This window comes from Oryzias latipes, chromosome 3 (genome assembly GCF_002234675.1).
Source record: "Oryzias latipes chromosome 3, ASM223467v1".
NCBI lineage: Eukaryota > Metazoa > Chordata > Actinopteri > Beloniformes > Adrianichthyidae > Oryzias > Oryzias latipes.
In genome coordinates this window covers 582,955-601,639 of record NC_019861.2, presented here as the reverse complement: position 1 = coordinate 601,639, position 18,685 = coordinate 582,955, and the positions used below count along the sequence as shown (strand labels likewise).

Here is an 18,685-nt window from a genome sequence, read left to right as displayed (position 1 = left end):
AGCGGGTTGGAGGCCTGAACCCGATGACCCGGGACCATCGCACAGTACCTTCTCTTTGGAGTTTGTTCTGATGCAGCAGTGGGGACCAACAGTGTAGAGCGGTCAGCCCTGTCACCTGAGGGTCTGAGTGCAGGGATGTGTAGTTTAGTCATTACCTGTGGAGTTCTATGTTCTTTATGTGCTTTCCTAGGCACGTTAACGTTGGGTCATCTAGACCCACTAGCCCTTGTGCTATCCTAGACAGGTTAACGTTGGGTCATCTAGACCCACTAGCCCTTGTGCTATCCTAGGCACGTTAACGTTGGGTCATCTAGACCCACTAGCCCTTGTGCTATCCTAGACAGGTTAACGTTGGGTCATCTAGACCCACTAGCCCTTGTGCTATCCTAGGCAGGTTAACGTTGGGTCATCTAGACCCACTAGCCCTTGTGCTATCCTAGGCACGTTAAAGTTGGGTCATGTAGACCCACTAGCCCTTGTGCTATCCTAGACAGGTTAACGTTGGGTCATCTAGACCCACTAGCCCTTGTGCTATCCTAGACAGGTTAACGTTGGGTCATCTAGACCCACTAGCCCTTGTGCTATCCTAGACAGGTTAACGTTGGGTCATCTAGACCCACTAGCCCTTGTGCTATCCTTGACACTTTACCATTGGGAGTGGGGTCATCTAGACCCACTAGCCCTTGTTCTATCCTAGGCACGTTAACGTTGGGAGTTGGGTCATCTAGACCCACTAGACAGTTGGGTCATCTAGACCCACTAGACAGTTGGGTCATCTAGACCCACTAGACAGTGCTCTGAACCTTTTTTCTTCAATGATTTGTGATCTTCACTGGTGTCCATGGATTACATAAAATCTTTCCACCTTTATCCACCTTTGTCATAGTAGGGAGAACACCTCAATGGAAGGGAGGGGGGGGTCATCTGGACCCCATGGGATAGCACAAGGGTTAAAAAGTTACCGGTACGAAGCCCTTGGAGGCGACTAATGTTAATATTGGGCCATAGAAATCAAACTGAATTGACAGAAGGTCCTAGTTTGAATCCCGGGTGGGTTCTGTGATGGGCCCGTTCTGGCTGAAGCCCATTCTCCTCCTGTAGCTGGTTCCAAGACCAAGGCTGCTAGAAGATGGAAGGACCCGGAGCCCCCCCCAACGTGGTTGTGTCTGGTTGCTGCTGCAGAAACCATCAGCACACGTCAACCAGTAAAAGCTTCTCCAGGCTCTTATGTGTGAGGATGACATGGATCCAGGCCGGCGGGGAGAACTTCTGTCGGTCCCAAAAGAGGTTCTGAAAAAGTCTGACGTCAGATAAAAACACGTTTATTCTAAATCCAGTTTTAATGCTTTTACATGTCTCATCATAAAAATCCGTTAAAAACCGGTTGTCTGTGACGTCATGGTAACGGGTCAGGGACCGTCAGAACCGTCTGCTCAGAGGCTTGGGACAGAGCGTCCAGGTCCATCAGGGCCAGCTCACGAATCTCCTCCAGGATGGAGTACAGGTTTGGAGTTCTGCTCTGCAGGAAGTCCCGCTCCTGCCGGGACAGTTTGTGCGTGGGCGCCGCCGTCTGCTGGGCGCTCTCAGCCAGCCGGACCACCTCCTGGACCAGCTGCCGGTGGCCCTGCGAGGCCGGGGGCCCGGAGCCGCGGTGGGGCTGATTGCTGATGACCTCCAGGACCAGAGTGTCGGAGTGGCAGCTGGAGGACCGGACCGAAATACGGACCTGCAGGGAAAGGAGATGCGTTTCCATGGTTACAGGGGCTTCATCAGCTGCTGAGCAGCAGTCAACTCATTTAAAACTCTAGTGACCTTTTGACCTTTGGAGTCTACCTCTGTTTTAGTCGACTAAAAATGGGGCTCTTCTAAAAGTTGTAGAGAGCCACCAGCTGACCCAGAACAACCATGTTCCACCAGCTGGAGCGGGAGCCTGGAGGGCCCCTTGAGGGCCCCCGGCCTCCCGCTTCAGCCCTACCTGCTGCTGGGACCTGGGTCAGGTGTGTTTGTCCGTGAGCAGCTATGACTGCAGGTCGGTAGGAGGACATGTTGACCTTCAAGCTCAGGTCCAAGTCTCCAAAGGAGCGTCTGCTTCCCTCAGCGGCTCTTCCCATTGGCTGACGGCTGGTTTCACTGCCGGCTCCAAACACACGACGTCAATCCAGTCGCCAGTTTTCCACCATGATGGAGCCAGACTTCATCAGTGAGCAGTGATTGGTCCGAGCCAGTCTGAGTCATTGTTTCTATGGCAACCACTCTCACCAGTCAGGACTGAGCTTGTTGGAAGGCCACGCCCCTACCACTCGAAAGGGGGGCTACATGAAATCTGTCCAATGCTTTGATTGTTGGATGTGGGGGCCGGCAAGCTCCACCTACTTTTATGGAGGCGTCCGATTGGTCAGTTTATAACTTCAATAATTTAGACTACATGAAAATATGAAAAACGAGGATTATCCAGATGTGAGAAAAGATCCGATCCAGAACGGTTCTGCTGACCAACAGAATAACAGCTGCTTGTTTCTCTGTAGAAACTTGGAACCACTTCCTGTTTGGAGGAGAGGCCACTCAGTCCAGTCCTCATATACGGTCTGTGGCTGTTCCTAGCAATGACAAAAGTACTGTGTGTGTGTGTGTGTGTGGGGGGGGTGTTAAACTAGGGCTTGACCCCCAGGCTCCTCTTCATGGAGCAGACTTGCTGCTTCGGGTCAGCAGCCAGTGTTTGGGTCTTTTTAGACCCAAACACTGGGTGGAGGTTCTGAGTGCGGTTTCTTCTCTGCCGTCACAGGCACGGTGGGTGACCCTCACTCACAGTGATGTGGCTCATTAGCCTGAAGGTGGCGCTGCATCCGCCCGCCGTGGTGGTGGTGATGTAGCTGGGGTACCGCCGCACTTTGCCGCCCTGCCACTTACAGCTGCCGCCCGCTTCTGCCGACACCACCTGGCCCTCTTTGTTCCTCAGGTACACGGGACCCTTGATGCCGTACCTGAGGACAGACGGGGGGGGGGGTTATCCGCCTGTGGTATTCAGAGGTAACTTAATCTGCCTCCAGTATGAAAGCAGCTTTAGATTACAACCTTTAATAAAGTGTTTTCAAACTTCACCCAATAAACAATTAAACAGCCACAGAGTCATGACGCTGTCATGACATCATCACTGGGCCTTCGGTCACATGCTCCTGCATGGGGGGGTTGACCCGTGTGGGTGACGCTGTCATGACATCATCACTGAGCCTTCGGTCACATGCTCCTGCATGGGGGGGTTGACCCGTGTGGTAACCTTAAGTCCGATTACAGGACATATCAATGGTCCGTACACAGCATTTATACATGTAAATGCTCGTGATGTGCAAGTGCTTGTAGGACAAAGGTCCCCAAATCCAGGCCTGGGGGGCCGGTGTCCTACTTGTTTTCCAGCCAACCTGCCACTGTAGCTCCTTATTGGCTAAACACACCTGATCCAGGTAATCAGCAGCAGATCAGGCAGGGATTCTGGAAAACCAGCAGGACAACGGCCCCCCAGGCCTGGATTTGGACACCCCTGCTGTAGGACGTCCACACAGAAACTAAACTCTGATTGTCTAATTTCCTCATTTCTAACATTTCTTCCTGTTCCTGACTGTAGGCCTCCTCTCTGCTGTCTCCTACACCTGCCGGTGGATCCTGCCTCTGACCCCCATAAAATGGAAGGGAATTGACAGTCAGGCGTTTCCTGTTTCGTTTGGGTCACCTGTGCGCCCCCTACAGGTGTGCCCTCCTCTGGACAGCTGGGACTAAAGCTTGAAGCATGTTTTACTGCACCTGACTGTAAATTTTCTTTCATTTCCACATATTTGATCATTCTTTCCATAAGCAAACATGTTTGTGAGGAAGCACAGCATCTATGCTGACGACACCACTTTCTCAGCATCAACCTAGTCAGAAAAATCCCCCCTCAGTGGGGGGCAGATCAGTTTCTTACTCGGGGACAAACACCAACACGCCATTGTCTCGGATGGCGTAGATGATGGCGTCCGCCACACAGCGCAGGTCGGTCTGCGGGTCTCTGTCCCTGAAGAAGAGGCACTGGAAGAGGCCGGTGGACGCGCTCTGGGCTCTCTGGGCCGTCTGGAAGCATCACAGGGTCAGAACACGCACTCCCTTCAGCTAAGCCCAAACAGAACCAACCCAGTTCTTGTTGTTGATGTGCTGAGCCAGTTCCTCCAGCTCCCTGTTGGTGGCCAGGATTCCAGCAGGCCCCGCCCCCTGCTCCAGCTCCAGGGCTGCAGTTAAAAGGCGATGAACCACCATGTCTGCGTAGCGACGGATGGGCGAGGTGAAGTGCGTGTAACGGTCCAAAGCCAGACCTGAGAGGCAGAAGCAGAACTTTTCAGAACTCACTGCAGCACTAAAACAAACTGCAGCTGCAGCAGCAGCTGGACCATGAAACTGCAAATGAGATTTGTGATAACAAAGAAACTCGCATTCACAGAAAACGTTTGTGTGTTTGAACTGGACATGGTCCACTGAACTACAATGGAAACGACGTCCAGTTGTGGGTGACGTCATCAGCAGGCGTCCAGCTGGTGTTTGTGGAATCAGATCAAAGATGGATCCTTGGTCTGGGAATGCATGAAGGAGCCTGAAGGAGGCTGTGGTCACCATACCGTAATGATAGTACTGGTCCTGCGGCTGGGAACCGGTGGAGAAGTAAAGGGCCTGGGACATGGCCCGAGTGGCCATCATTCTGAGCAGCCTGTTCACCATGGGGTCCTGCGGGTCCACAGCCCGGTCCAGAGAGTCGGCTAAAGCCTTGTTGGTCCTGCAGGAGCAGAATCAGAGATTATCAGAGAGTCCTTTCTTCATCCATTCATCCGTCATCTGTGGGAGGAAGTGGCGTCACATCAGCAGTTTATGGAAATGAAAAACATGTGAAGTCCAGAAGTCCCACCAACTCCTCTGTGATCAAACCTAAACCCTAAGCTGTTCAACCCTCACATGAAAGCAAATGTAAAACAAGACTTTGGATCTTCCCATTTGCATTTTGACGCTGCATTTGTGGTGAAACGGCGTTGATCTTCTACCCACCTGGTGTCCACGCTGAACCCCATCGCCTTGGCCGTGTCCACCAGCTGGCTGAACAGCTCCAGCCGGGGCGGCGGGTGACGCCTCAGCAGGGCTCGGTTTGGGAAGGACTCCTGAATTTTCCGCGCCACCCAGTGGTTGGCGTAAATCATGCACTCTGCCACCGTCTCGTGGACCTCCAAGGGCTGGCGGGGAACCAGCGCCGTGATGTTCTTGTCTTTGTCCAGCTGGGCTCGGACCTGAAAGCAGAACCAGGAAGCCGCTGAGAGGAGCACAGGTTCTGGACGTACAAACCCTCCAACAAGTCCTGTTCTCATAAAAACCCGCAGGACATTTTAAACTAGAACCTGCAACAGTATTCTTACAATTCCACCTTTTTTGAAGACCCAATGAAAGGACGGAACCTCAGGCTTTCATTAATGTGACAAAAGCTCTTTATACCATTTCCACAGCTGTGAAGTTTCTCTGTGGAAATCTGAGTCCAGGTCTACAGTGTTTACAGTGCTCAGCATGAATGAGGACACCCCAGTAATGAACAGGCATTCATCCACCTGTGGTCATGACCCAAAGAACCCTGAATACAAGCGGCTGACATGAGCTTCCTCCCTAGGGGGGCTGGGGGCTCCCTTAGAGATGGGGGGAGGAGAACTCTGGGTAGAACCGCCTCTCCTCCACATCCAGAGGAGCCGGTTGAGAAAACCACCATGCAGGTTGACTGCAGCTATCTAAAGCAGCAGAACGCCAAACTGGAGGGACAGTTTCCCAGGACACCACCCCATGATGTCATCTAAGTTGGACCATCAACCTTCATTCAATGTTATGGACTTAAAGTGTTCAATAAAACCTTGTGGAAAGACATGGGGGGGGGGGGTTTCCCTCATTAATGCTCAGCACTGTGTGGAGCATTACAGCTACAATATAGTCTGGATAGTCGAGGTTCAATCTGTTTAGTCAACACAGTTGGTTTGGTGTAGGGCGGCAGTGGCCCAGGCGGTTCAGCAGGTCGTCCAATGATCAAAGGGTCAGCGGTTCGATCCCCGCTCCCCCCAGTCAACTGTCGTTGTGTCCTAGGGCAAGACACTTCACCCCCCATGCCTCCAGTGTGGCTCCACTGGTGTGTGAATGTGCATGAATGTCCCGGTGATGGTCATAGGCGGCGTAGGGGGTAACCTGGCAGCCACACCCCCATCAGTCTGCCCCAGGACAGCTGAGGCTATATGAGTAGCTGCCATAACAAGCAGATAAATCTAATCCATTATTGTTATTATGTCTAATTCAGCACCATGGACAGCTCCACTGTGTCTTCTGGTTGAAGGACTCTACCATGTCCATCATCCTGACTGACTCTGGAAGATGACCACCTTGTGTTTTTACATACATTTACATTTCTAAACCCGTTTTGTGCCCATTCATGGGTAAAGGCGGGGGACATCCTGGACCAGTCACCAGTCTGTCTCAGGGCCACAATCACACCTAGGGACCATTTAGTGCAGGGCTCAGGAACCTTTTTGGCCGAGAGAGCCATAAACGCCACATATTTTTAAATGTAATCTCCAAAGAGCCATACAATAATGTAGTGTCTCTTTCCCACACTAAGGCACGGAGACTTAACCTCTTTTAAGGTTCTTTATTCTGGTTACTGCAGACCGCAACGAACGCCGTACAATTAATTCAGCAACTCCTGAATCTTTCCCGCCGAGACGAGAGCACTTCACCCAACTTCTTATTCCCCTGCTCCCACTCCAGCCCTCCCATTTCCTTATTCGGTTTAAAGCCAAATATACAAATGAATGTGTGCATTTGATGTAATTTCAACATTTTTAAAGTACAATAAGTCTGTGGATTCTTTTTAATAACATCGTTATGCTGTTGCTAATAAATGATGAGTATTTCTCGTGGTAGTTTTGCTGATGGTCTAGTCTGGTTGATACGTGGTGAGTTTCTGCTTCATGCAGGCGTTGAGACTTTAAACGTGATCGTAGGTCTGAATGTTCTGTAGATGTGAGACAGACATGGAGCCAAACACACACACACACACTGCAGTGAGTGACGGGTAGTAGGTTTTAAGTTTTTACAATCCCTGCACGATTCACCTGCTGCCCCCCCCCCACTTTCTTCCTCTAACATCCCGTCCCCGTAACTGTGCACTCTTTCTCAGAGACGGGAGTCCAGTTTTAGACACGGCAATTCACAGGTTTGCGGCTGCTACAAACTCTGTGAAATAATAGATAACAGTAAACTGATAGTTTTCTCTCCAAGCACCGCTACTACTGCGCCCCCCTGGCATCGCCAAGCGCCCGAGAAGGACTGGTCTAATGAAAAAAAAAAGTATAATTAAAGATTTGTCTGCGAGCCACATGTGACCATCAAAAGAGCCATATATGGGAGCCATAGGTTCCCGACCCCTGATTTAGAGGAACCCTAGGAAGCATGTTTTTGGACGGTGGGAGGAAGCTGGAGAAAACCCACCATGCAGGGGGGTGCCATGCCAACTCCACACAGAAAGGCCCCCCCATTGGTGTTGTGGGCTGCACAGTGGGGGCTAACCACTGGCCCACCGTGCAGCCCGCCCCCTAGAAGAATCTGCTCCTGTTCTCTGTGTTCTGGGTTCTTGAGCTGACGGTCCAGCTCTCCTTAAGACACCATCTTCACCATCTGTAGTGCAGCCACATCACCTGCATCTGATTGGCTCCTGAAGCTCTGGCCATCAAACCGGATTACTCAGATTACTCAAGGATGTAACCTGTTTACTCCAATATCCCTTAAACGTTTCAGGGAGCACAGATGTGACAGTGCAGTACCTCCACCCCCTCCAGCTCCAGAGCTCCGCCTCTGTCCCGCTGCAGCCGCAGGTGCCTGCTGACCCGCGTCAGCATCTCCAGCGCCTGGATGAGCTGGGCCAGCTTCAGGTCCTTCTCCTCGGGGCAGAAGCGCTCCAGCTCCGGCACCCGGACCTCCTCTCCGTTCAGCAGCGCCTGGGCCAGCTCATAGTGGAGCTGGTAGGAGGAGCGGATGACGGTGCGCCCGAACCACACCCTTCTGACGGCCAGGCTCCCAGCATCCAACTCCCACAAGACGCTCATGGCGTACCTGGAAGCCCGCAGTGTCACAGGAAGGCACGCTTACACGGTCGACGTCACCGGCGCCGCACACTGACCTGTCCACTCCCCCCAGCAGCGAGCACAGGTCGGCGCTCAGAACGGCCGGCAGCATGTCGTAGCGGCGGTCTGCCAGGTAGTAGGTGGTGGCTCTGAGGAGGAAGTAAAAGCTGTTTCCTGCTCTCCTTTTTCAAAACAAGCATTCTCCACACAATACAGGAAGTGGATCCTTTTAAAGGGCAGCTGTCCTGTCTTACTGAAAGGATTTTCAAAATAAAGGTCTAGTAAATGTAAGGACATCTACTGGTCAGGAGACAAAAACTACAGGAGGGAAACACTAGAATAATTCATTATTCTTTTCAGGAAGTTTTGGTTTATAAAAGTTTTGATTCAACATTTTGGAAACATTTCAAAATATCTTAATTTTTCCTTTTTTAGTGCGTTCTGCCTTTTAGAACTTCAGACCTGCTGGTTTCTGACCTTTTCCCATGAAATCAGCCATGAGATGACTTCTACATGATCCAATCTCTGCCCCCCACCCCCCACACTAGAATCCACACATCAGATCAGAAGGACGCCACGGTGAACGTCAGCGCCGCCCGCGGGGGGACCGCCTCGCTCACCGGGTGCGTGCCTCCAGGTCGGTGAGCGAGCCCTCGGGGACGAAGTGGGTGACGTCAGCGATGTGCACGCCCAGCTCCAACAGCGTCCCGCCGGCGAGGCTGCGCACCGACAGCGTGTCGTCCACGTCCTCACAGCCCAGAGGGTCGATGCTGAACACCAGGTGAGAGTCCCTGAGGTCCCGCCTCCTCGCCACCTCGGCGGGGTCCACCCTCCACGGCTTCTCTGGAGAGCTGAGGGGCATCTCTTTCATCTGGAGGCGTCATCTCAAATTTGACATTTGAACACGCAGCGCACAAAAACACAAAAAGAGTCCGTACAGCAGCCAGCCAGATTCAGACTGAAGCAAAAGTCACTTTTTGATGTTCCTAGTTCTGAAGACACTAGAGCAGCAGGCACCATGTCTGACAGCAGTAATTCTAGTTCATCGTTTCGTTACTGGATTGTTGAGGTGACTTCACTGAAGTCCTCTGTTTAAGTGTTAAATAACTGAATGAAATGATGTTTATTCAATCAATAAATGACTAAAATCAGATGAGCTGGAACCCAGTCATTGGATCTGGATGGAGATGACCTTTAGTTCAGTAATGTAGGTCATGTGCTAAAAGCGCTCAACCTGCCATGTTTCATCCGTTTGACTCAACGTCTGATTGGTGTCAGAGCTGGTCTGGTTCTGACCTGAGCTTCAGAAAAGGGCGGCACATGGATGCAGTTCTCCACCAGGATGGTCTGGACCTCGGTCTCCAGCTCCCCAGCCCGGCCCAGGACCTTCACGCTGTGGCCGTTGGGATAGAGCGACGTGCTCTCCCAGGAATCCAGGCGAACCACCACCCTGTGGTCCTGTGTGGGGTGGGGTGGGGTCACCATGAGCATCACGAGCGCCTCTGCTGATTAAACAGACTTTGACGTGTTTTGATCTTTTAAAAATGGTTCATTTATCGAAATATTCCATTCCAAGATAAAGTCTAATCAGCCTCTCTTCCATATTCTGTGACGGGATCACCGCCAAACATCTCCACAGGAAACACGCCTGCTGTCAAGCCCGACCTGCAGAGCCTCCGCCTGCTGGGTGCTGATGCGGATTTTGGGGATCCGGCGGTCCCAGGGCACGGTGAGGACGCGCTGGCAGCTTCTGCTCTGTGACTGAGAGGCGTCCCTGCTGGGGAACGTCACCACGTAATCCCTCCAGTTCCTCTGCAGGACCCCCACCACCCGGCCTGTCGGATCACACAAACGGGTCACGTCAGGGCGAGCGCTGCTGGGGGGCTCGCGTGTGGAACCCGTTTCAGAGTCAGGAGTGTGTTTGGAAGCAGTTCAAAGGTGTCGCCTTCAGGAACACAGTCTGTGAAAACCTTTTTTTCACAGCAATGCAAACAAAACCTGAATTCATTCCTATTATTGACCACAAAGAACAAAACAGTCTAAGGAGCCAAAGTCAGGTCTGAATGTTGAAGCTGTTATGTCCATTAAGATTTTCTTGATTTAAAAAAAAAGTTTCTCTGTTAAAAAAACATTTTCATTATTGTTTTAAATGTCAAATAAATAATAAATATCAAGATTGTATCCAAATATGGAGAAGCGTATTGATTGATGTGAGAGGGACACATTCAAAGGGAACCATTTCCATTTGTCAGTCCACTCCATTCAATTTACACGGTTTACACATTTAGACATTTTTGTATAGAAGTACATTAATAATCTACATATGTTTTGAACATACCGTAATTTCTGGATTATAAACCGCTACTTTTGTCACACGCTATCAACCCTGCGGCTTATTCAATGATGCGGCTATTTTATGCATTTTTTCTAACAGCCACTAGGGGCGCTGGAGCAGAAAGGGTCAGAGTGAGACAGGGGGAATATTGTATATGTGTCGAGGAAGAGGCAGGTTTAATGTAAATTCCTGCTTTGTGAATGAATAGCAGGAACAGACCCTCATCATGGAAAATGCAAGAAGAAATGCAGATGAAGCAGCTTTCAAGTCCAGAGCAATCGTTAAAGCAGTGTGAAAAAATCCACCATCACCAACGGGTTTGGAAAAGCCGGTCTGCTGCTGACGGAGAGGACGGAGCAAGAACAGGAGGGAATCTACCTCAGAGTGACACTGATGAAGGTGAAGGACAGACTGAGAGAGAGAGGTGAAGAATGTCTGACGCTATTCCAATCCACACTGAGGAGGAAGACTTCCACGTTTCAGGGCACAGGAGGAAGATGAAGAGGAGCAAGACTTCCATGTTTCAGGGCACAGGAGGAAGATGAAGAGGAGCAAGACTTCCATGTTTCAGGGCACAGGAGGAAGATGAAGAGGAGGAAGACTTCCATGTTTTATGAAGAGGAGGAAGACTTCCATGTTTCAGGGCACAGGAGGAAGATGAAGAGGAGGAAGACTTCCATGTTTCAGGGCACAGGAGGAAGATGAAGAGGAGGAAGACTTCCATGTTTCAGTGCACAGGAGGAAGATGAAGAGGAGGAAGACTTCCATGTTTCAGTGCACAGGAGGAAGATGAAAAGGAGGAAGACTTCCATGTTTCAGTGCACAGGAGGAAGATGAAGAGGAGGAAGACTTCCATGTTTCAGTGCACAGGAGGAAGATGAAGAGGAGGAAGACTTCCATGTTTCAGTGCACAGGAGGAAGATGAAGAGGAGGAAGACTTCCATGTTTCAGGGCACAGGAGGAAGATGAAGAGGAGGAAGACTTCCATGTTTCAGTGCACAGGAGGAAGATGAAGAGGAGGAAGACTTCCATGTTTCAGGGCACAGGAGGAAGATGAAGAGGAGGAAGACTTCCATGTTTCAGTGCACAGGAGGAAGATGAAGAGGAGGAAGACTTCCATGTTTCAGGGCACAGGAGGAAGATGAAGAGGAGGAAGACTTCCATGTTTCAGTGCACAGGAGGAAGATGAAGAGGAGGAAGACTTCCATGTTTCAGGGCACAGGAGGAAGATGAAGAGGAGGAAGACTTCCATGTTTCAGTGCACAGGAGGAAGATGAAGAGGAGGAAGACTTCCACGTTTCAGGGCACAGGAGGAAGATGAAGAGGAGGAAGACTTCCATGTTTCAGTGCACAGGAGGAAGATGAAGAGGAGGAAGACTTCCATGTTTCAGGGCACAGGAGGAAGATGAAGAGGAGGAAGACTTCCACGTTTCAGGGCACAGGAGGAAGATGAAGAGGAGGAAGACTTCCATGTTTCAGTGCACAGGAGGAAGATGAAGAAGAGGAAGACTTCCATGTTTCAGGGCACAGGAGGAAGATGAAGAGGAGGAAGACTTCCATGTTTCAGTGCACAGGAGGAAGATGAAGAGGAGGAAGACTTCCATGTTTCAGGGCACAGGAGGAAGATGAAGAGGAGGAAGACTTCCATGTTTCAGGGCACAGGAAGAAGATGAAGAGGAGGAAGACTTCCATGTTTCAGGGCACAGGAGGAAGATGAAGAGGAGGAAGACTTCCATGTTTCAGGGCACAGGAGGAAGATGAAAAGGAGGAAGACTTCCATGTTTCAGTGCACAGGAGGAAGATGAAGAGGAGGAAGACTTCCATGTTTCAGTGCACAGGAGGAAGATGAAAAGGAGGAAGACTTCCATGTTTCAGTGCACAGGAGGAAGATGAAGAGGAGGAAGACTTCCATGTTTCAGGGCACAGGAGGAAGATGAAGAGGAGGAAGACTTCCACGTTTCAGTGCACAGGAGGAAGATGAAGAGGAGGAAGACTTCCATGTTTCAGGGCACAGGAGGAAGATGAAGAGGAGGAAGACTTCCACGTTTCAGGGCACAGGAGGAAGATGAAGAGGAGGAAGACTTCCATGTTTCAGTGCACAGGAGGAAGATGAAGAGGAGGAAGACTTCCATGTTTCAGGGCACAGGAGGAAGATGAAGAGGAGGAAGACTTCCACGTTTCAGGGCACAGGAGGAAGATGAAGAGGAGGAAGACTTCCATGTTTCAGGGCACAGGAGGAAGATGAAGAGGAGGAAGACTTCCATGTTTCAGGGCACAGGAGGAAGATGAAGAGGAGGAAGACTTCCATGTTTCAGGGCACAGGAGGAAGATGAAGAGGAGGAAGACTTCCACGTTTCAGGGCACAGGAGGAAGATGAAGAGGAGGAAGACTTCCATGTTTCAGGGCACAGGAGGAAGATGAAGAGGAGGAAGACTTCCACGTTTCAGGGCACAGGAGGAAGATGAAGAGGAGGAAGACTTCCATGTTTCAGGGCACAGGAGGAAGATGAAGAGGAGGAAGACTTCCACGTTTCAGGGCACAGGAGGAAGATGAAGAGGAGGAAGACTTCCATGTTTCAGGGCACAGGAGGAAGATGAAGAGGAGGAAGACTTCCATGTTTCAGGGCACAGGAGGAAGATGAAGAGGAGGAAAACTTCCATGTTTCAGGGCACAGGAGGAAGATGAAGAGGAGGAAGACTTCCATGTTTCAGGGCACAGGAGGAAGATGAAGAGGAGCAAGACTTCCATGTTTCAGGGCACAGGAGGAAGATGAAGAGGAGGAAGACTTCCATGTTTTAGGGCACAGGAGGAAGATGAAGAGGAGGAAGACTTCCACGTTTCAGGGCACAGGAGGAAGATGAAGAGGAGGAAAACTTCCATGTTTCAGGGCACAGGAGGAAGATGAAGAGGAGGAAGACTTCCATGTTTCAGGGCACAGGAGGAAGATGAAGAGGAGGAAGACTTCCACGTTTCAGGGCACAGGAGGAAGATGAAGAGGAGGAAAACTTCCATGTTTCAGGGCACAGGAGGAAGATGAAGAGGAGGAAGACTTCCACGTTTCAGGGCACAGGAGGAAGATGAAGAGGAGGAAGACTTCCATGTTTCAGTGCACAGGAGGAAGATGAAGAGGAGGAAGACTTCCATGTTTCAGTGCACAGGAGGAAGATGAAGAGGAGGAAGACTTCCATGTTTCAGTGCACAGGAGGAAGATGAAGAGGAGGAAGACTTCCACGTTTCAGGGCACAGGAGGAAGATGAAGAGGAGGAAAACTTCCATGTTTCAGGGCACAGGAGGAAGATGAAGACAGCTCTCAGTGACTTTTACGTTCATGTTTTTTACCCAGCCCTGTTAGTGCGGTTACTACCATATTGCTGCCGCGTCAAAGGCACTGTTTGGAAAGAAAAGCCAGGTATGTCATTAAAACTTTGAAAACTCTTTCTGCACCGTCTTTCTTTGTAGATATCATGTGTTGAACCTTTCCTGCATTACTTTTTTCTTTCTTTCCTCTCCGCTGAAGGTGGATCTTCCTTTGTTTGTTCACTTCCCTGTTTGGACCCTCAGAGCCTCCAGAGTGGGTTAATAAAGGATCATCTTCTCTGGGGGAAACCTTCTTTTATTACAGTTCTCTTTCACTCTGTATATCAACCTCTCTGTATATCGACCTGAGGGTTAGCCCCTAAGACTCATGGGAAGTGGGGAATCGTGGGTGTAAAGTTCCTCACCATGACTGAGGGGGCTGTGAGCAGGAGTGACCTCCATGCGGTTTGGCTGTTTGTGTGCATGAGTAAATGAATAGGCTATAATGCTGAGCAGGTTAAAATGCTGGAAAGGAGAAAATGCAGCCTCTGTCGGCCTCTCCCTCTCTAAAACTGTTCAGAGACAGGGGAGGGACTGCTCAGCCACGGCTAATATACAGGGGCGGCTTATTTGTATATAAAATGGTTTATCTTTTAATGATGTAATGGGTGTGGCTTGTAATCAGGTCCGCTCTATAGCCCGGAATTTACGGTATTCACATGATTCTGATGCAGTTCACATACTGTCAAATGTATTAGTGGAATAATAAACCAATGAGGTTGGTAACACCATACAGTGTTCCATGATTTCTCAAACAGAGAAGCTCCAACTAAAAGCTGATAGGGTTTGTTCACAAACCGTGTCATAGTTTTCAGAAACTTCACAGAAGTAGGATGAAGATGTTAGGGGTTGGTTTTTTGTTCCACCTATTCTGGACATCGTGAAAACAAGAGAGGATCTTTAACCCTTCCAATTCAGCTTTGTTTGTGCCTTCTGTCTTTCTCTGATTCACCTTGATCGTGTCCACATTTCTCTGCTGTGCAGCGTTGCATATCGGCGCTTTTCTCCACTGGAATCGGTTTCACTGCAGAAAGGGCGGTCAAAAGGCTGTAAGGGGCAGAAGCTCCGGGGCAAAGGGGTCTCCCACCTGTTGGCATGGGCTTTTCCTGGCCGTCGTCTGGACTCCTGTCGTCCCCCTGTCCCTCTGTCAGAAGCGTTGCTCTCCCCCTCCACTCGCTCCTCGGCAGCAGCTCCACCACGACCACGTCTCCGTGCACGGCTCTGTTGCGGTTCTTGCCCCCGTGCACCAGCACCCCCGAGCTCAGATCTGACGGGACAGAGAGGCTGTGGAGGGTCGTTCAGCAGGAACAGACGCCCCCCTGAGCCGTTCTTACCCATGGCCTGGCTGGACGAGCCCTCCGTCTGAACCAAAGCTTCGCTCTGGGCTCGGTGTTTGTTCACGCTCAGAGTTCCCTAACGGACCACAGAGGAAACAGGAAGAGGCTTTCTGATGGGGATGTGAGGAGCATCTGTTCATGAATCATGAATGATGAAGAGCAAAAACAAAAGGCGCTTTTTAAATGAAGCTGGTCTACAGCCGCCGCTCAGGAAGATCCTGGACTGCAATTCTCTTCCTTCTTTGGCTGTTGAACTTGCATAGTTTTATTTGTGTGGTTCAGGAAGACAGACCAGACGGTCATTTCTGTTCCTTTTGGTCAAGTAGAGCCGTTGACATTTGACTCCGTTCTGTTGGTTTATCATTTCGGCCTTCGCAGAAGCAACTGTCCGACGTGAAGCTGAGGACGTTTCAGGCTTCCACGTCGTGCGTTAATTTCTGTTATACCATGGTCCGGGTGAACACTCGATTCTGATTGGCTGCTGGGTATGCGTTAAAACCTGATAACCGCACAGTGAAAAAAGAAGTTCCGGTCGGCTAGCTTAAATGATTTGTATCACTGCGCCGGCTTCTGTAAAACAACCTTTTGCTTCATCATCGGGGCAAAAACAAGCGGTAAGCGATTAACTTTCCCTCTGAATTGATGCTTTATTCAACCCATCGGGACGATCAGCATATATATATCGCCGAAACTTGACTGCAGCGGTGGTACTGCGCGACGCGGACTATATGTTATATATATGTACTATATGTTACGTGATGCGGCGCGATGCACTTCGCGGAAGCAACCGTCCTCCGCTTCGCGTCGGACGGTTCAGGCTTCCACGGCGTGCGTTAAAAAGTAGTAACCGCACACTTCGAAGGCCATTAACCCTTACATAATGCACACTTGGAAGTCGTGAACCCGCTTAAACCACGGTCACTTACAAAGGAAATAAATATTTAACCAGCTTTTTAGTCCTTTATCCTTGTTATTTTTTTGGTTTGGATCGCTTTTTCATAAAAAGTGGACTATTTGCTAAGGAAAGCCATATGTATGCTGGTGGTCACGACAGTTAAATAAAGCATCAGTTCTCCTCTTCCCGCTTGTTTCTGTCCAGATGATGAAGATAAAGTTTGTTTTAAAGGAACCAGAGCAGTGATACAGAACATGTATGCTATGTGACCAGAACCACTATTTTAGGTCTACATTATCGCTGTGATTTATCATGTTTTAATGCAAACCCAGCAGCCAATCAGAAACCAGAATTCACCCAGACCGTGGTATAATACATGGTAAACTGTCTTAGCAGCTTTGTTCATGTATTTCTGATGGGCGGACTGATTTGCATTCGAGTTTCTCATTTAATAATATAAAAGGTTAGCCTCAAATCCTGAAGGACTTTATACAAATATATTCCCGTCTTTCATCTGGTCTATTGCCTCTGCAGATTCAGTACCTGGATGTAGCGTCCAGACTTGATGCCAGCCTCCATGACCTCAGCAGGCAGATGTTCAGGAAACTCCCTCTGCGAGTCCTCAGCCTCCCTCTCCTCCAACGCCTGAGAAATGGAGGCGTAGAGCTCCTGAGCCGCCTGCAGATCCGGCCAGAAGTTCTGCAAATAATCCTGAAGAAACGGGTGGATGGATTCAGGAGCATGTCGTCCATGTGGACCAGACGGTTGAAAGCAGCTCATTAGCTGAAGAGGACGGGCGCCTCTCACCTGGACCGTGACGACATAAACTCCTGAGTGAAGGCTGCTGTACTGAGCAACAGCCTCCTCATCCTCTGTGATCATCACCACGTTCATCATACCGGCCAGGTGGTTGTAGTACCACACTGCAGCAGAATACACACACCTACACAAACACACACAGCACTGTCACTGCAGTTCATCCATCAGAATGGAGGACTCCTCAAAGACAGCAAAGTACACTCTGGTTGCGACTTCCTCCCCGATTCTGCTGGGAAGAAGAACCTAAGTCAGTCAGTGCCAGCAGGTGGCCAGCAGGTGGCACCATCAACCCGTTCACTTTCATGTAGGCCTGCACAATTTATCACAAATTTAGCGTTACAGCGATTTCAAGCTGTGCAATATGCATATCGCAAAAGACAGAGAAAATCGCAATAAATGGTAAACCTTGAATGTGCTAAAACAATCTTGTGGTAACTTGAACTATTTAATGAATTGAATAAGTGCAGTGATGCATTTGACCAATCAGATGGAGCCCTGTTATGTTAGATGTTGCCCTTCTGATTAGACGAGGGTCATGTGGAGAATAATTTAAGGTATTTTGACTATTATTTAGTTGAAACTTTTGCAGTGAAATGGAAACGTTTTTGGTTTTGCTCTTTGTTCATTTATCGCAAGTTAAATCCTCATCGCACCACTGATCACTAATGTGGCGAGTTTTCCTCATATCGTGCAGCCGTACTTTCATGTGAGACGGCTCAGCTTTACCACGGAAACACAGAGACTCTGCAGCTCCTACAGCTTGTCCCATCTGGAACTAGACTTCATATTAAAATGATCTTTTATTTCTTTCTTTTCTGGCTTTTACTCCACAGAGTCTCATCTGTCTGACTTTGCATTCCCCTCCTTCACACCATCCACCCGCATGTCCTCCTCCTTCCATCAACATCCTCTTCCTCTAGACCTCTATCCTGGTGGCTCCAACCTCAGCATCTTTGGACCAGCATCATCACTGTTCCTCCCTGAACCTGTCCGAACCTCTCCATCTGCTTCCCTGCATGGATCTCCAGAACATCTGCCATGATCTGTTCCTCTGATGGATTCATTCCTGACCCCTCCTGCAGAGAACCTCGGCGTCTTCATCTGTGCTGCCCCCCGTCTCTGCAGCAGAGTCCATGGCTGCTCTCCCCAGTGTCTTACAGGGTCACAAACTCCCCTAACAGCTTCCTCCACCCGTTCCACATGCCTCTACACCTCCTTCTACTAGAAAGAAATGTATTTCTTTTAATAATGTCTGTAGTAATAGTGGGGGCGTGGCCTTTTGACTGGCATGTGACTGCTGTGTTAGTCCTGCTGACGAGCATAGAGCAGACAGGAGATCACAGGAGAATTATAGAAATCTTTATGAACATCTTAGGTCAGGGGGGTCACACTCATTTTCAATGAGGGCCACATCAGCATAGCGGCTGTCCTCATGTAACTACATGTAATGAAAAATAAATGTAACTACTCCTTAATGTTAAATAACTCATTATTTATTTATTATTACTTTTTAAAGTGACAATTCCAGCTGCATAGAAAACATATGTTTGCTGGTTATTCCAGCATAAATCCTTTTACATTTGATTCTGTCAGGTTAGGTTAGGTTATATGGACAGTGTTTAAGTCCTAATGTATAGATGACCATATTTCAAGTCTGAAATGACATGGAGGGCCGTATTTGGCCCCCGGGCCTTGAGTTTGACACGTGTGTCGTAGAGTAATAAATGTAATTATGGTAGAAGAATGTAGAAGTTTTTAGTATAAAAACTAAAAGAAAACTTCT

The 18,685-nt window shown here is 49.5% G+C and overlaps 1 protein-coding gene across 4 annotated transcripts in view; it reads right to left on the bottom strand.

Annotated features, from left to right (window-relative positions):
• Positions 1-1,306: 1,306 nt before the first annotated feature.
• Positions 1,307-18,685, bottom strand: part of dis3l (DIS3 like exosome 3'-5' exoribonuclease) — a 29,117-nt gene continuing 11,738 nt past the window's right edge. Inside the window, exons 4-19 of one of the 4 annotated variants that reach the window (XM_023951240.1) lie at positions 16,891-17,026; positions 16,627-16,794; positions 15,186-15,264; positions 14,939-15,118; positions 14,804-14,875; positions 9,825-9,994; positions 9,456-9,617; positions 8,780-9,030; positions 8,216-8,308; positions 7,860-8,148; positions 5,062-5,297; positions 4,641-4,795; positions 4,162-4,340; positions 3,956-4,101; positions 2,807-2,981; positions 1,307-1,726 (exon numbers count right to left, since the gene is read on the bottom strand). In XM_023951240.1, coding sequence (XP_023807008.1) covers positions 1,397-1,726; positions 2,807-2,981; positions 3,956-4,101; positions 4,162-4,340; positions 4,641-4,795; positions 5,062-5,297; positions 7,860-8,148; positions 8,216-8,308; positions 8,780-9,030; positions 9,456-9,617; positions 9,825-9,994; positions 14,804-14,875; positions 14,939-15,118; positions 15,186-15,264; positions 16,627-16,794; positions 16,891-17,026 — 2,821 coding nt within the window. In that variant the 3' untranslated portion in view covers positions 1,307-1,396. Of the gene's footprint in view, positions 1,727-2,806; positions 2,982-3,955; positions 4,102-4,161; positions 4,796-5,061; positions 5,298-7,859; positions 8,149-8,215; positions 8,309-8,779; positions 9,031-9,455; positions 9,618-9,824; positions 9,995-14,803; positions 14,876-14,938; positions 15,119-15,185; positions 15,265-16,626; positions 16,795-16,890; positions 17,027-18,685 lie in introns of all 4 variants that reach the window. The other 3 variants (XM_023951236.1, XM_023951244.1, XM_023951237.1) reach the window with 3 other exon arrangements.